The 15,886-nt window shown below is 36.4% G+C and overlaps 1 protein-coding gene across 7 annotated transcripts in view; it reads right to left on the minus strand.

The window, feature by feature from the left end:
- TASP1 (taspase, threonine aspartase, 1) overlaps positions 1–15,886 on the minus strand; it is a 231,256-nt gene that overhangs the window by 78,161 nt on the left and 137,209 nt on the right. For all 7 annotated transcript variants that reach the window (XR_001360978.1, XR_001360977.1, XM_014535031.1 and 4 more), the window contains one exon: positions 412–522. Coding sequence is in view for 5 of the 7 variants with exons in the window: in XM_014535031.1 (XP_014390517.1) it covers positions 412–522 (111 nt within the window). In the remaining 2 variants the exon portion in view is untranslated. The remainder of the gene's footprint in view (positions 1–411; positions 523–15,886) is intronic.

Raw genomic sequence — 15,886 nt, forward strand, 5'->3', positions numbered from 1 at the left:
CTGGTGTGAGGGCCCCCCCCCCCCCCAGTGCACAAATTTTTGTGCAACCAGGCCTCAGTTAAATAAATAAAAATGCTGACTTTTTTTTAAAAAGTCAAATTATATTTTAAAACTTTTAAAGAAAGTTGTACCTTGAACTTTATTTTAGTAGAATTTTATTCTATTGTATATCACTCAAATGCAAACAATATCTCACAGCTTGGGCATTAAATTAGTTATGTGACAAATTTCATGCTGTAGTAGCTACTGTGATGGAATTCTTTTCACAACCAACATTAATTGAGGGTCTAAGTCTATGCCAGGCCCTGGACCTAGGTCCAGGGATAAAAATGTGGTTCCCTACTCACGAAGCATATAGCACAGTAAAGAAACCTATATTTAGAAGGAACATTTTATTGATATTATACTTACTGATAAACTTGTTTTGCATAGTCTCCAGCAGAGCTTGGTGAGCATCCTCAGCCTGTAAAGCGTGTGAACATTCTCTAGCCAGTATGGTGCGTACAAGATGCTCCCCACATCCTAGAAAGTGAAGGAAACCAAAATTGTTGAGGAAAAGCAGTAGTAAGCATCTGTCTTGTGTTACGAGCATTAAAACACCCTTATGCACTTCTTAAGAAGTAGCTGTGCTGGAGAATAATTCAGTGATGGATGAAATGATTTCTATGAGCAATCTAGTCATTTTAGTAATGAGATTTGGCAGAAACTAGAGAAACACATGACTGTCTAATCTCAAAAGAAAACAAACACACACACAAAAACAGCAAAATCTTTTTCATAGGAATGATTTGTACAATACAAGAATTTAGATTCTCTGCCTAGGAATCTCCTAGGGGTCTGTTACATTTCCATGGTTGGGTAACTACAGAAAAAAACTCTGCTCTATAATTTCTTTATCTGTTTACATTCCATTAACCCTGGTCTCCTATTTCCCTCTCGTTCCCCACACACCTGGTAGCCTGGGGAAATATGAATCAGCCAGGACCAATCTGAATATCCCCCTCCCTACTTTTCACTGAAATGTTCACCACACATCAACAGCTGTAAAGTGGGCTTAATAAAACAGCACCTTTCTCATCTTCTTATGGCAATTTATGTAGCTTTCAAGGGTGAATACTCTCTGTAGTTCTAAAGAAAGAGTGCGTTTTAACCCCCTGAGTTGAATTTGACCCTTCAGACGCACTTTAAAAAGGGTAGGCATGGTGGTGATGGGCACTGCCTAGAATCTGATTATAGTCTCTACCTGTTAAAAGTAGAAACTGCCTATAAAAATAGAGACAAAGGAAATTTAATTTATAGGCTGTTAAGTTCAAATAAAAGATTGCTAAAGAAAGAGCCTGATTTTTTTCTTAGAAATAAAAAATGTAAAAAAAGCTACTCTGACAGACATTGGAGAGGTAAGCCTTTCTTAAAATATAGTAAATGATATTTCAAATGCTTTTTTATATATGAAATCAATTTCACTATTAAAATTACAGGGTCCTCTTATTCAAGTGAGAAGGGTAGAAACACAAGGTTTTTCTTAAAAACTTTTTTCCATTCAAAATGATTCCTCTCCCCAATGGAACAGAAGTCCCCATCTCTTAAAAAAAAAATCCTGCCAAAGGTGTTCTGTTAGTTCATTAGAAAATCAAGTCCTCCATTAATTCACACAACAGGGAAAGGGTATCAAATGATCTAAGCATCTACTGAGACTAAAATATGACTCAACCCTATCATCAAAAACAATCACAGCAGCCCTAACCGGTTTGGCTCAGTGGATAGAGCGTCAGCCTGTGGACTGAGGGGTCCCAGGTTCAATTCCGGCTAAGGGCATGTACCTTGGTTGTGGGCACATCCCCAGTGGGAGGTGTGCAGGAAGCAGCTGATCGATATTTCTCTCTCATCAATGTTTCTAACTCTCTATCCCTCTCCCTTCCTCTCTGTGAAAAATCAATAAAATATATTTAAAAAGAAACCAATCATAGCAAAAAAAAAATAAGCATCTCCAGGATCCACTCAGTTTCTCCAATGGACCAGGGACACAGTAACTTTGTTTCATGTCATTAATTTGCACACAGATATGTGCATGCACACACACTACACTGGTAAATGGAGAGGGCTGGTAATTAGCAATCCCAAAGAAATGTGGATGAAGATTATTAAATTAAATAACCTCTTTTAATTAATGCCTTAAAATTCTTAAATTCATGAAACTTAACCAACACAAACATATGATACACAGTTCTCTGTTCAGCTAGTATATATTATGACAGGCATTAGGCACTAACAACAAATCTCGCTAAAGATACAAGCTGTAATTGTTAAACCATGCTGGTACCTTTCATTTCAGAAGTATTTTCGTATATAGACTTCTCATTTCTCTCTCTCACCCTCTTCCCCCCTCTATACATACATGCACATATAAACACACATGTGTATATTACATATACACATATAATATAGGCTCATTGCCAAAAGTACAAACTGTTTAAAAAATACTAAGTTTTTAAAAAAACCATCTGATATTTTGCCTGAAAGAATTCCCCTATACTTTTTGGTAAAGTGGAAATGTAAATACCCTTCAAGATTTAAATATGTCGTTGTGAGTATCTACACTTATGGGAAGACTTAGGTATGCAATTTAATATATAACTTTGTAGGCATGATTATAGTGATTCCTGTTTGGTTAAATTTTTGCAATATTATTTTTATAATCATAAAAAAATGACAATAAAGCAAATAGAAACCATTTTTGACATTTACTATACTAAGCTCATGAAACTCCATAAATTTTAATTCCCTTTGTGTACATATCTGATGTTGAGCAGTGAAATGTTATACTTTAGAACAATAATAATTGTTAGGAAATTGGCATATTATAAGCTAAATGAGTGTTCAGAAGGTTATGTACACACACCTCGAGTCAAACAGCTAAACCACATGAAGTTAACATTACATCAAAAATACACAATATATGTCAGAGAGACTTTTTCCTCTGTTGTTCTACAGGAATAGCAAGCAGGGTTTCCCTGTGATTGACTTTACCAAGGAACTTTTAAAAATTATGACTACTATTCTGACATATATCACCTCCAACATAAGAGCCTTGACACCAAAAGCTTGTTCTCCTGCAGGTTCCAATCAAAGAAAAATTTGTCTTCTGTGGTTTTACCCACAAAATTCCAAGACTTCTTAAACATGATGCCATGTAGCTGATGTGTAATTCAATGGAAAACAGTTCCATTCTTTATTCAAAGATATTAGAAATAAGCCTTTCATTACATCCTCCTTTTGTCCTAACTCATGCAAGAGTGTATTTATGTTCTCAGATCTCAGCAGGAAATATGGATTATATATAGAATGAAGACCTAATACCTAACCTAGAAGAAAAGTACACACTTATTTAGCATCAATAAAAATGACAACTGAATGGATTGGAACACATAGTGAATTCATAACTTATGTTTTAAAAAGCTTTTGTTGGCCTGGCCAGGTGGCTCAGTTGGTTGGAGCATCATCCCATGCACTGAAGGGTCATGGGTTGGATGCTTGGTTAGGGCACATACCCAGGTTGCGGGATCAATCCCCAGTCAGGGAGCATAGAGGAGGCAACCAATTGATGTTTTTCTCTCTCTTTCTCCCTCTCCCTTCCTCTCTCTCTAGAATCAATGAAAAACATATCCTCAGGTGAGGATAAAAAAAAAAGCCTTAGTTACTTTTAGAGGATAATATGATACGGAACCAACTTACTCTTCTGAAAACTGGTAAGTAAAAACCCAAAATGAATTTCTCCGTAGCTCTTATAGGAACTATACAGCAGGGTAACCAAATAGTTTATGAAGAAAAATTTTCTCCATATAATTATCCCAGCTAATAAATAAAGAAGAAATTAACAGAATTAGAATATTACCATTTGTAATATTTAATGCAACGGTCATAACTGGCTGCTAATATCACAAAAAGATAAAACCAGAGAATACATATCTCTTGACAAAATTACAAGTTTACGGTGTCCCCCCCCACACACACTGAAAATATTACTAAATCTGATGAAACCTCCAAATTCAATGATCACTTTGCAGAAATACAGGGCATCAAGAAAAAGCTACAGTTAACATCAAACTTAATTGTGAAAGGTTGAATTGTTTCTCCCGAAGATCAGGAACAAGGCAATGATGTCTGCTTTTATCATTGCTATTCAACAATACACTAGAGGTTCCAGCCATCACAGTGGGCAAGAAAAAGAAATAAAAGGCTTAAAGATCAGAAAGGAAGAAGTAAAACTGCTCCGACTTGCAGATAATATAATTGTTTATGTAGAAAACTGCAGGGGAAATCAACAAAACAACTACTAGAGGTATCTCCCCAGATTCTTCCTATCTGGTTAGCAGCCTAGGGCAAAGTTCACAGCAGATACATGCCTGGTACTTACCACTACCCAAAATGTGGACCTGATTTTCACTTCCTCCACCCATTCATTCACCAGATTGTTACCAAGCACCTACTTGGTCCAGAATACACAGCAGTTGGCAGGGGTGCTGCTGCGTATTTCCAGATCTCCCCTGCTTGGCTACTGAGTACTCACTCAACTGTCACTGTGACCAATCCAGATGCCAGAGCCCTGTCTATGTATCCTACATGCCAACCTTAGGGATTTAGATGGTAACCCAGGACTCAGCAGGAACCTGGACATTCCCAGAGCCAGTCTCCAGGGCCAGGTGACCTGTTAACCTCAATTGTTGGCCCAGTCTCAGTAGACTCTCTCCCAGTGTGCTACCTGTTGCTGAGACCCTGGTATGTGCCACATCCAAAGACTTCAGAATTATAATAAACTTCCTCTCTTGTGGAGATCATTAACCTATCATGATCCACACTAAAGACAAACTCATAATAAAAAATTACAAACCATAAACACATATATACAAACACATACACACACACTCAGAAGGTAGAATGTACAGATGCAAAAATCAGAATGATCAAACCAAGAAGTAGTGATAACAGAACACTGGTTGGCAAACTGTTTCTGTAAAAAAAAAAAAAAAAAGATAAAGTAACTATTTTAGGCTTTGCAGACTACATTGGATCTCGGTCAAGTATTATGCTTCTTTTATTTTTGTAAGAACCTTTTGAAAGTTTAAAAATCATTCTTAATTCATGAGCTGTACAAGCATAGGCCATGGGCCTAATTTGATCCACAGATCACAGTTTGACCATTCTTGTAGTAGAACGATCTGTAGCACAAAGATAAGAAAAAGAAAGGAGATCATAATTTTAAAGAACAGAGCAATCTGGGAGCAGGAATCAAGAGAGGTATACAGTTTTTTCAAGGAACTAATTAAAACTTTTCAAATTAAAAAAATGTTTAAAACAATGCATGTAACAAGAATAAATGCAATTCAAGCAAGAGAACAAGATATATCAGTGGAAAACTAAAAAGCAGCCTAGAATGATAGGCTGAATGAAAGTGAGGAGTTAAGAAACCTAGAGTATAAAATGAGAATATCCAGCACATTAACAGGCATCCTGAAAGAGAGAAGAGAAAGGATGGGAAGGAGGCACTAATATTTGAAGAGACGATGGACAAAATTTCCAGTTTTTTAACCAACTTCTATAATAAAAATCTATTTTTCCCCAATAGGTTTGTTGTCTGACTTCAATGTTACACTTCTATATTCACAATACTTTCTCTTCAGGCAAGACAGCAACGAGAAAGAGAGGTCTCCCATCATGGGGTTTGGTCAACACATGTCACTTCCCCATATCTGAGGTCATGAGTTGGTAACAGTGAACGTGAACTAATGTTACCAATGTTATATTTCATCTGACCTTAATCATACACTTAGTATTTTTATTTCAGCTCTAGTAACAAATGTATCCTTCAAATTAAGATAATGAAAAGTAGGTAATGTAACAGCCCAATAAAATCATATCGTCAAATCATGTTTTAGTCCCAAAAGGTAACTAACAAATTAAAAAGTGTTTGCAATGAGGATAGAGAAACACGAAAATTTACCAACTCTTGGCTGACATTAAACATAGAGTTTCGTTGCATTTCAAGATAAATTTTAATCTCTTTTATTTTTGTCTCATTTTGTGGTGGCAGCAGTGGTGCTATGAGCCATATGATTACAAAATGGAAATTAAAAGGCCCCTAATATCAAGTTTTTAATGTAGTGTCTACATGTAGGGTTTTAAGGTAGTATTTAAATGATAGAGGATTTTGATATAATTCCTCCATGAACACACATGAGTTCAGTCTTTACAGTGTCCCCATGGTAATCAAACCTGGAACCTATTATACACAAGAAAATGAGATTAGGATTTTTAAGTACAACTCCTAAACTCCCAGATCTTTCCCTCCTTTGGGAGATTTTATTTCTTCTAAACCACACTAACCTCAGTTCTGATACAAAGAGCCCCCAGAGGGGCAAAGCGAAGTTGCACTCACAGGAGAGACATAACCCACATTCCCAGGCAGCCTGCGTACAACAAGAACACAGGATCAGCAGCAACAAAAGCTCACATTCAGCACCACTGGCACACCACACATCTCCAAGGATCACTGATGATTTTGAAGTATTTATGTCATCTTATAAATGCTGCCATTCACTCTCGCTGCGGCTAGTGGGCATCTGAAAAATCTTTCAACACATCCCCTGTTAGAAGTCCACAGGGACAGATAAGTAATGAAGAAAGGCCTTTCCAAATTTAAAAGGAAACATTTGGTACTTCAGTTTCCAGTATTGCAACATCTCTTTTTCAACAAAGGAATTTATGACACAGTACGTCACCTTTTCCCTGTCGGAGGACTTACTGCCAATTTTGGAGTTGGGTTACTTCTGGTTTTCAAGCCTGTCTTGTGAAATTAAAGAAAGGGCTGCCTGAAAAGTGATGGAGCGCACATGATTTCAGTGCTCACAGTGTCCCCATGGTTATCACACCTGGAACCTATTATATACAAGGAGAAAACATAAGGAGCTTTATAAAGAGGTGGAATAAGTAGTGAAGATGTTTAATCTGGTCAAGTCCAAAGGTTATAGTCGCCAACACACATTTAGTGTTTCCCCAATATTCAGTTCTCTCTAATCCACAACCCCTTTGGATATTTATAGTAATCTATCAAAAACAACTCAGGCCTTTCCAATTTTTTGTTAAATAATATATAGACGAAAGAAAAACCAATTTTACAATTATCTCCTAGAGAGTTCCTCTCTTGCAAACTTAGCATTTCATAATTATTTATAATGTGGACAAATATATTAGAACAGTTACAATTAAACATAGGAAAATATCTCCTCTAGAGCACAGTGGTAGGCATATTCTACATATACTAAATGCTTGATATTTATTAGTTATTGCTATCAATTTTATTGCGAAGTTATAACTAAATCACAAGATTCAACTATCTGAACAAGAAGTAACTGCATAAATGGGAAGAGTTCCAGTTTTGTAAATGTGCAAATACTTTCATAGATTAAAACCTATTTCAAAAGAACTAAAACAAAAAAAGCTTCAAAAAATTAGTAGTGAGAATCCTTTATCCAATCTGTCATATCAGAGGGTCTGTGGTTAAGAACACAGAGTTGTCCCCTCCCAAAGCTTGAGCCAGTCCTTTCTCTTGCCTTTTGTCAAAGTCACATCTCAATGTAGGAATTGATTCAATATTCACTCTGAGTGTAAATACATATGATGAAAGAGAATCTTGCTTTCTGTTCAATTTAGTTAGCTAAATTATAACATTCTAATTAGGACACCAGGGACAAATGGTCCCAGCATGGAAAAAAAAAAAATCAGAGGCAACCACCCACAGTAGAAGTGGTGTTGTTAGCTATGATGGAGCCCTAAAATTCCATCACTACCACTGCATTTGTCTGGGATGCATACTACATCTATGAGCATTAGACTTATCTACACTTGAGAACTTCATTAGGGCAGTGGCCACGAAAGAAGCAGCACTGTGTAATATCCAGTCGATGCTCTCGAACCTCTACCTGGATTCCTGTTCCATTGGAGAGAGCAACCACAGATAAGGGAACCATCTCCAGTGGACCGAAAATGAGTCACCTAAGATCTGTGTGCCTCAGTTTGCTCACTGGAAAAAAATAAACTACTTAGTTTAAATGGCTTTAAATTCCTCACTAGGAAAAATAAATAACAGCTTAAATGGCTTTAAATCCCTTAGAGGACGTAGTTTGATACCTGAAAGTACTTTTTAGAACTTCAATAACATTTTGGTTAAAATTTAGTTAAGAGACTTGCAATGGACAGAACACTTATGAGAAATCCCTATTAAAAATCTATTAATTAATGAAACAATATATTTAGATTACATTCAACTACAGAGAACTTTATTTTTTAAGGGGAAAGAGAAAAGATCATTGACTCACTGAGTCACCTTTAATTGATCAACTACTATATATCTGGGGCTTTCACAAATATCATATCATTAAGGCATTACGATTAACATGTATGAAAGCATCATCATCCTGATTTGACAGATAAGAAAAGTGAATTGGAAGAGCTAAGATCCTAAGATCCAAGTCTTGTACCTCCAAGTAACATGTTTGCTCCATGATGTCCACCACTGCAGAAATCAGGCTAATGTCAATATACAAATAAAGAAGATACAGGCAAAGAAAACTCAAAAGCCTCTAAAACCTGAATCCATGGACAAGATCAAAGTAATAATTGCCTGCAAATAAGTAGTACATTGAATTCTGATATCAATATTTGGGACTGTAGGTAGCCCCCATATTTAACTATAACATCTTAGAAGCAGTTAGTCACTAAGCAGGTCTCAAAGGAATGTTAAAATTAGAGATTTCATTTTGCAGCAAGGCCACAATATGCATTTTATGAGTAAACAAACAAACAAAAAATTAAAAAAAACACAAGATAGCCCTGGCTGAGTGGTTCAGTTGGTTGGAGCATCATTCCATGCAAAAAAAAAAAGTTGTAGGTTCAATTCCTGGTCAGGGCACACACCTGGGTTGCGGGCTAGAAACCTGGTCAGGGCATATACAGGAGGCAACCAGTTGATGTTTCTCTCACATCTCTCTCTCTCTCTCTCTCTCTCTCTCTCTCTCTCTCTCTCTCTTTCTCTCTCTCTCTCTCCCTCCCTCCCTTTCGTTCTCTAAGTAAAAAAAACATCCTTGGGTGATGGTTAAAAAAAAAAAGCCAGGATGAAGTTATAAACATCAACAATAATGTAGATGTAATGTAATGTAAATAGATATCTCAATATACATAGTGATTATATAGGTAGTATAAAACCCACAAGCAGAAAGGACATAAGCAAAACAGTCATGCTATACCAGAAATTTAACCTATAACTACTAAGCAAGCCATATTAAACATTAATTAATAACTTTCCTAATGACAAAATTTAGAAGTGATTTATAGGGGTGATCCAAATGTCCAGGGCCTCTTTAAAAACTGACAAAGGAAGTCTGAGTGGATGTTATTTCTCAATAAATTCCTCTGCACAAAGGAGAGACAATATAAATCATTTCATCAGTTTTAAAGCTGTACTCAAAGAGTTTAAAAACAACACTCAGTATTTAGCGGTTTCGTGAAGCATGTTGGGGAAAAGCTTTAAATCTGCTCACCAGTCACTGCTTATTCCTTTCTCTATTCAACACAGTGTCATGGGTGGTTCTGAGAGTGAAGAAAGACACAAGAGTTCTGAAGATGGGTTGGGGGTTGGGGGGGAAATGGTAATCATATTCATTTGTCTAGATCAGAGTAGAATTTAAGGAAAAATAATGAAGAAATAGCCCCAAGCTATCCTACCACAACTAGAAGAACTATCATATAAGCAGATAAAATGGAAAAGCAAAACAGGTAAGCCACTTCAAATGAGACAGTGTGGCAAAATGCAAATTAGGCAATATAAAATTTAGCATTTTTCATTTGACATTATATTAAGAAATAATGCTAGTAAGAGAAGGAAATACAATCACTTATATTACTTTTTAAACCTTTTATTTTAGCCAAGAAATTTATTTACAATTTTATTCAAAGTTACTAAGATCACGCTTCCTAATTTCTCCTAGGTCAGTGATGGTGAACCTTTTGAGCTCAGCATGTCAGCATTTTGAAAAACCCTAACTTAACTCTGGTGCCATGTCACATATAGAAATTTTTTGATATTTGCAACCATAGTAAAACAAAGACTTATATTTTTGATATTTATTTTATATGTTTAAATGCCATTTAACAAAGAAAAATCAACCAAAAAAATGAGTTCGTGTGTCACCTTTGACACGCGTGTCATAGGTTTGCCATCACTGTCCTAGGTCAAGAGAAAGAAAGTTATATCTTTGCCTAAAATTAAATGGTTCAAGAAATTTACAGAAAATCCATGTGTAGATTCCACTGGACCCACAAACCCCAAATTAACAACCCACACAGCTATTATTTTATTTAAAAATCTATAAGCATATGGTTATAAACCAGTAGGCTAAATTTTCATTTTGATTTCCAATAAAAATACTTACTGCGGGGACCATGAATTCTATGTGACAAAGGCAACAGTGACACTATCATTACCTAGAGGCTAACATGAAAGTTTTGGTGAAAATAATGAAATTAGATTATCATGGTGCTCACTTCAGCAGCACATATACTAGTATTACATGTTAGAACCATACCATTATCGGTTAAAAAGAAATTGGAGAAATGGCTGGTTCTGGGTCTGGCTAAAGAAGTATCCAAGAGGAGTCTGAGACATTTTGTTCTACCTTAAAACAAAGACACTATCAAAGATAGCCATGTCAAGGACCACAGAAGCCAACTTAAAGGGGCTTTCATTGACAAAAGATGAAAACATATTACCAGCAAAAAGAATAATAGTTCCAAACTCTTTAATGTGTCTTTCAAGCCACCAAAACTGATCCCTTGGATTTCCACTCCTAGTGTAGGATAGAGAAATTTGCAAAAGTCCATCACACCCACCCTAACAGCAGCAGCAAGCCAGATAAGCTACAACATTGATTTTTTTTCAAAACTCAGAGAGGTGACGATGCAAAGATATTTCAATGAACTAAATTTCCAAAAGGGACAGGCTTTTCCCATGAGAGAAGAGGCCAATGGCACGTTTATTCTCCAGGAAGCAGTGAGAAAAAAGAGAAATGCTACAGATGAGGCTAAGGAGACACTAGTTGAACTCTAACCAACTTTAAATGACCACATATGGGCTAGCATAAGGAATTCTAATCCAGAGAAGCACCATTAACAGAGAAAATATGATTCCACACACTGACTCTTTCCCTGTAGGTCTTCACCGAGAGCTCCAAAGACCTGGAGTTAACAACATCCACACCGTCAACCACACAGGTTTTCCCTAAGTGCAAAGCAGCAGCATGTTGAAGGCTGGGAACAGAAAAGAAAGCCAAAAGAGAGCCTCCCCTACCAACCTGGGTGCACAGAGCTGTCACCCAGTGCAAGGCAGTAGCCACCAGACAAGGGGAGACAGGCAGAAGAGCTAAGAGAAATTCCTCAGAAGCACATGGTCTTTCCTAAGTGCACTGCAGCAGTCCTTCAAAACATGAGGGCAGAGGAGCAAGATGGAGGAAGATCTTAGAGGTGGAGAGAGATGAGGTTGGGGGCTAAAACCCATATAGCAAACTTCACAGTAAGCTGGCAGCCAGGCTGTGAAGGAAAGAAAGTAGGGAGAGGGGGAGAAAAGGGAGAAGTCAAAGGGGAGGAGAAGATTCATCGCCAGCGGATCTGCAGTATAAAATAACAAAGGGCATTCTTTAGGCTAAAGGAACACAATACCAGAAGAAGCCTGGTAGTAGGAGTAAAGAGTACTAGAAAGAAGAACTGGTTATGTAAAAAAAAATTTAAAAATTGTAAAAGCCATTAAGTGTGTGCACTTGTGTGTGTGTGTGTTTCTTTAAAAGATAATTAACTCTATTTAAAAATTGTAAAAGCCATTAAATGTGTGCACTTGTGTGTGTGTGTGTGTTTCTTTAAAAGATAATTAACTCATTAAAGCAAAAATAACAATGATGATGTATTGTGGGATCTATAATATAACATGGACTTTAAAATATATGCTAAGAGCTCAAAGGGTGGGAAAGAAATAATGGATTTACACTGTCAAAAGGATCTTACATTGTTTATAAAGTGATATATTATTACTTTAAAATAAACTAAGGTAAATTAATGGTGCACACTGTAATCTCTAGAGCAACCCAAAAGACATAATACACAGAAGTATGACAAAATATTAAGAGGAAAAAATTAAAATACTAAAAAAATAAAAACAAACAAACAAAAAAAAACTCAACCCAAAGGAAAACAGGAAAAGAACAGAGGAACAAAGAAAGAACAAATAGAAAACAAAAAGCACATTGGCAGATTTAATACAATTATATGTCAATAATTACATTAAACATAAATGAACTAAATACTCCATTTTAAAAGGATCAGATTATCAATGTGGATTTTTAAAAAATCCCAGTTTGTTTATAAGAAACAGACTTTAAATATAATGGCAAAGTAGGCCAAAAGTCAAATGAGTGGAGAATTTGACTAGCACTAAGCATAAGAAAGCTGATGTAATTATATTAATGCTAAACAAAGTAAATGTCAAAACAAAGAGGATTATCTACAAATAAAAGAAGATATTTTATAATGAAGAAGTATCAATCTGTCAAGAAGATATAACCATCCTAAATGTGGATATATCTAATAACATCTAAAAATAGAGCTGTATTTAGAATACTTCCAAGTGTTAAGAATTTCTACATTTGGAGGGTGGAGGGGAGAATAATAATGGATGCAATAAGCTGAAACACATCAAATATACTAGTATACAAATCCATAAGTTGACAATTTCTCATGAACAAATCAATAAGTGTAGATTTAAAATAAATAAATAAATCCTAACTGAGTATATTAGGAAATTGTCTAAGTATCATCTTATTTTGAAAATTGAGGTATAAATTAAAAGGCTTGAGATGACAAGAAAAAAGTTTTTTTAGAAGAATTACAGCTAATAAATGCAGGAGAAATCATAGAATTCTGGGATATAGACACACAGAGTATTATACAAAAGTTAAAATAAGTACACTAGAGTTAGAGAACTATATGGACAAATACTATGAAAACATAATATTTAGGGAAAGAAGCAAGTCACAGAGAACTATATACCATATGATACCAGGCTCCTATAGCTCAATAAAAATCATAAAAAAATATGTTGTTTAGGATGCATACATATGTGATTAAACATTTTTTTAAGTAAGGAAATGATCACAAAATGTAGGACAGTGGTTATCTCTGGAGGAGAGGCAGGAGTTTGGGAAAGAGTATGAGTATATAATATCATTACTAATGTTTATGTTAAGCTGATGATAAGTTTAAGGAATTTAATTTTACTTTTATTTTCATAACTTACATATATAATACATTTTTATATGAATACAATAATTCAATTTTAGAATACTTAGTTCTTAACAAGAAAAAAAGATATAACCAGGCAATATCTATCAAAATCCTTAAAAATATCCATTCCTTTTGAGTCATCAAGTATATTTCCAGAAATTTATGTTAAGGAAATAGACAAATAGACAAAAGCTATGTATAAGAAAATCACTGTTATTAGAACAGCACAAATAAATAAATAAATAAATAAATAATAAAGCAAAAATCAATAAACATGAATGTATACATAATTCTAGTAAAATTCCATGGGATGCATAAATAAATAAATAATAAAGCAAAAATCAATAAACAACTCAATGGTCATTCTAAGAAACTAAAATAACCACTGAATAGAATTTTATGCAATTATTTTAAAGTAATAAAATTACTATTTAAATCACTAACTTAGGAGTTAGAGTACCAGAACCCAAGTTTGGCTGCCTGCTGCCACAAAAACCAAACTCATAAGACAGATGCTGGTGAATAAGGAAAGAGGTTTGTTCAAATGCCAGTCACCTGAGAATATGAAGAACTCTTATCACAAAACCCATCTCTACCTCTCAGTGCAGGCAGAGATTTTTAAAATGATGGAGAAGAAAAGCAGAACAAAGAAATCAAGGGGAGGGGGCTCAAAAGTTCTCTACATGCATACCAGCACAGTCCATGCCAATAATAAGGGCCTCAAAACTGGTCAAGTGATGGTCTGGTGTACATCATCCTGGTTTAATGTCATCCTGCTTCTATGGCTGAAGGACAGCAAAGCTCCCAGAACTGGGATGACTGAGTCTATATCTTCTGAAGTTAGTTCCTAGGATCCTTATACAAACATGCTGTTTAGCTACAAGCTACATATTAGAATTAGCATTTACAATGTACAATGTCAAAAGAATGATGGGGTGGGTTACAATTTCACTATTACATTAGTAAATTCCTAAACTTTATGAATTAAACCAGGAGTACTTAAGTGGGACATTCCATGACTAAAAGTCCCATGGAATTTTACTAGAATTATGTATACATTCATGCAGGTAACTGTGCCTGGCTCTAAGAAGAGAATCCATAGTTTTCAGATTCTCAACGGGCTAATGGTTACTCCAAAAATGTGTTGCTGCAGTAGTTACTATAGGCCCCCAGTGAATAAAGCTTCCCAGTACTCAGGCCCTTACGTGATCTCCTCCTACAGTAAATCTAGATTAGACCTTTGATTCACTTTAACAAACATAATGCCAATCTTAGGCCTAAGCCCTAAGAAGGCTGACAGCTTTAGCTTTTGTACTTTGAAAGTCCTGAGCTACCTGGTGAGAAGTCCAACTACCTTGCTGGCAAGGCCACATTAAACAAGGAGAAGTCCTGATATTATGTGGAAAGAAAGCAAGGCCAAAGCATGCCAGCTGAGCCCAACATTCTGATTATCCCCAACAAGGCACCAGCCATGTGATAAAGCCATCATGGACATCTAGTTAAGCCACCATCTGACTTTAGTCACATGAGAATCCCCAAGCATAAGAGGCAACAACAACAACAACAACAAAACTGTCCACTTGATACCCAGTTAACATACATAATCCTAAAAGAAAGCAGTTGTCCTTCTAAGCCATAAAGTTGGGGGTGATTTGTTAAACAGCAATAGATAACCAGTTATAGACTGCTGGTATAGATTGAGTAACTTCACCTAATTAAGCACTTAATATGTTGTAATATAATGGCTGAAACAAAAATCAGAAGCTATCCATCAGAGGATATAACATCACTCCTCAGTCCTCTACATAATCCCTTTCTATCCATGAGTGCATGTGTGTGCACAGACACCCATAATGATGCTATTTATATACAGTAGGTCCTCAGGTTATGTTGGAGATCTGTTCCTACGGCGTGATGTAACACGATTTTCGCCGTAAGTAGGAACCCACTTACATAAGCACCTACGTCACTCACATGGAGCACATACACAGCAGTAATGAAGTGAAACAGTAAAAAAAATTTAAAAGAAAGATAACAATTCCTGACCTTTACTTGTGGTAAATAAATAATGAAAAACATAAAGCACATATGTACATACATCGAAATGACAGAACTTTTTTTTTTTATAAATAGACTAGAGGCCCACTGCATGAAATTTGTGCACTGGGAGGAGGTGTCCCTCAGCCCAGCCTGCACCCTCTCCAATCTGGGATCCCTCTCACAATCCGGGACTGCTGGCTCCCAACCACGCGCCTGCCTGCCTGCCTGATTGCCCCTAACCACTTCTGCCTGCCAGCCTGATCGCCCCCTAACAACTCCCCTGCCAGACTTATCGACTGCTCAGTCTAACTGCTCCCCTGCTGGCCCGATCACCCCAAACTGCCCTCCTCTGCTGGCCTAGTCATCCCAGACTGCCCTCCCCTGACGACCCAGTCGCCCCCAACTGGCCTCCCCTGCCGGCCCGGTCGCCCCTAACTGCCCTCCCCTGCAGGCCTGGTCCCCCCCC

This window comes from Myotis brandtii, unplaced genomic scaffold, assembly GCF_000412655.1.
Source record: "Myotis brandtii unplaced genomic scaffold, ASM41265v1 scaffold137, whole genome shotgun sequence".
NCBI classification, from domain to species: Eukaryota; Metazoa; Chordata; class Mammalia; order Chiroptera; family Vespertilionidae; genus Myotis; species Myotis brandtii.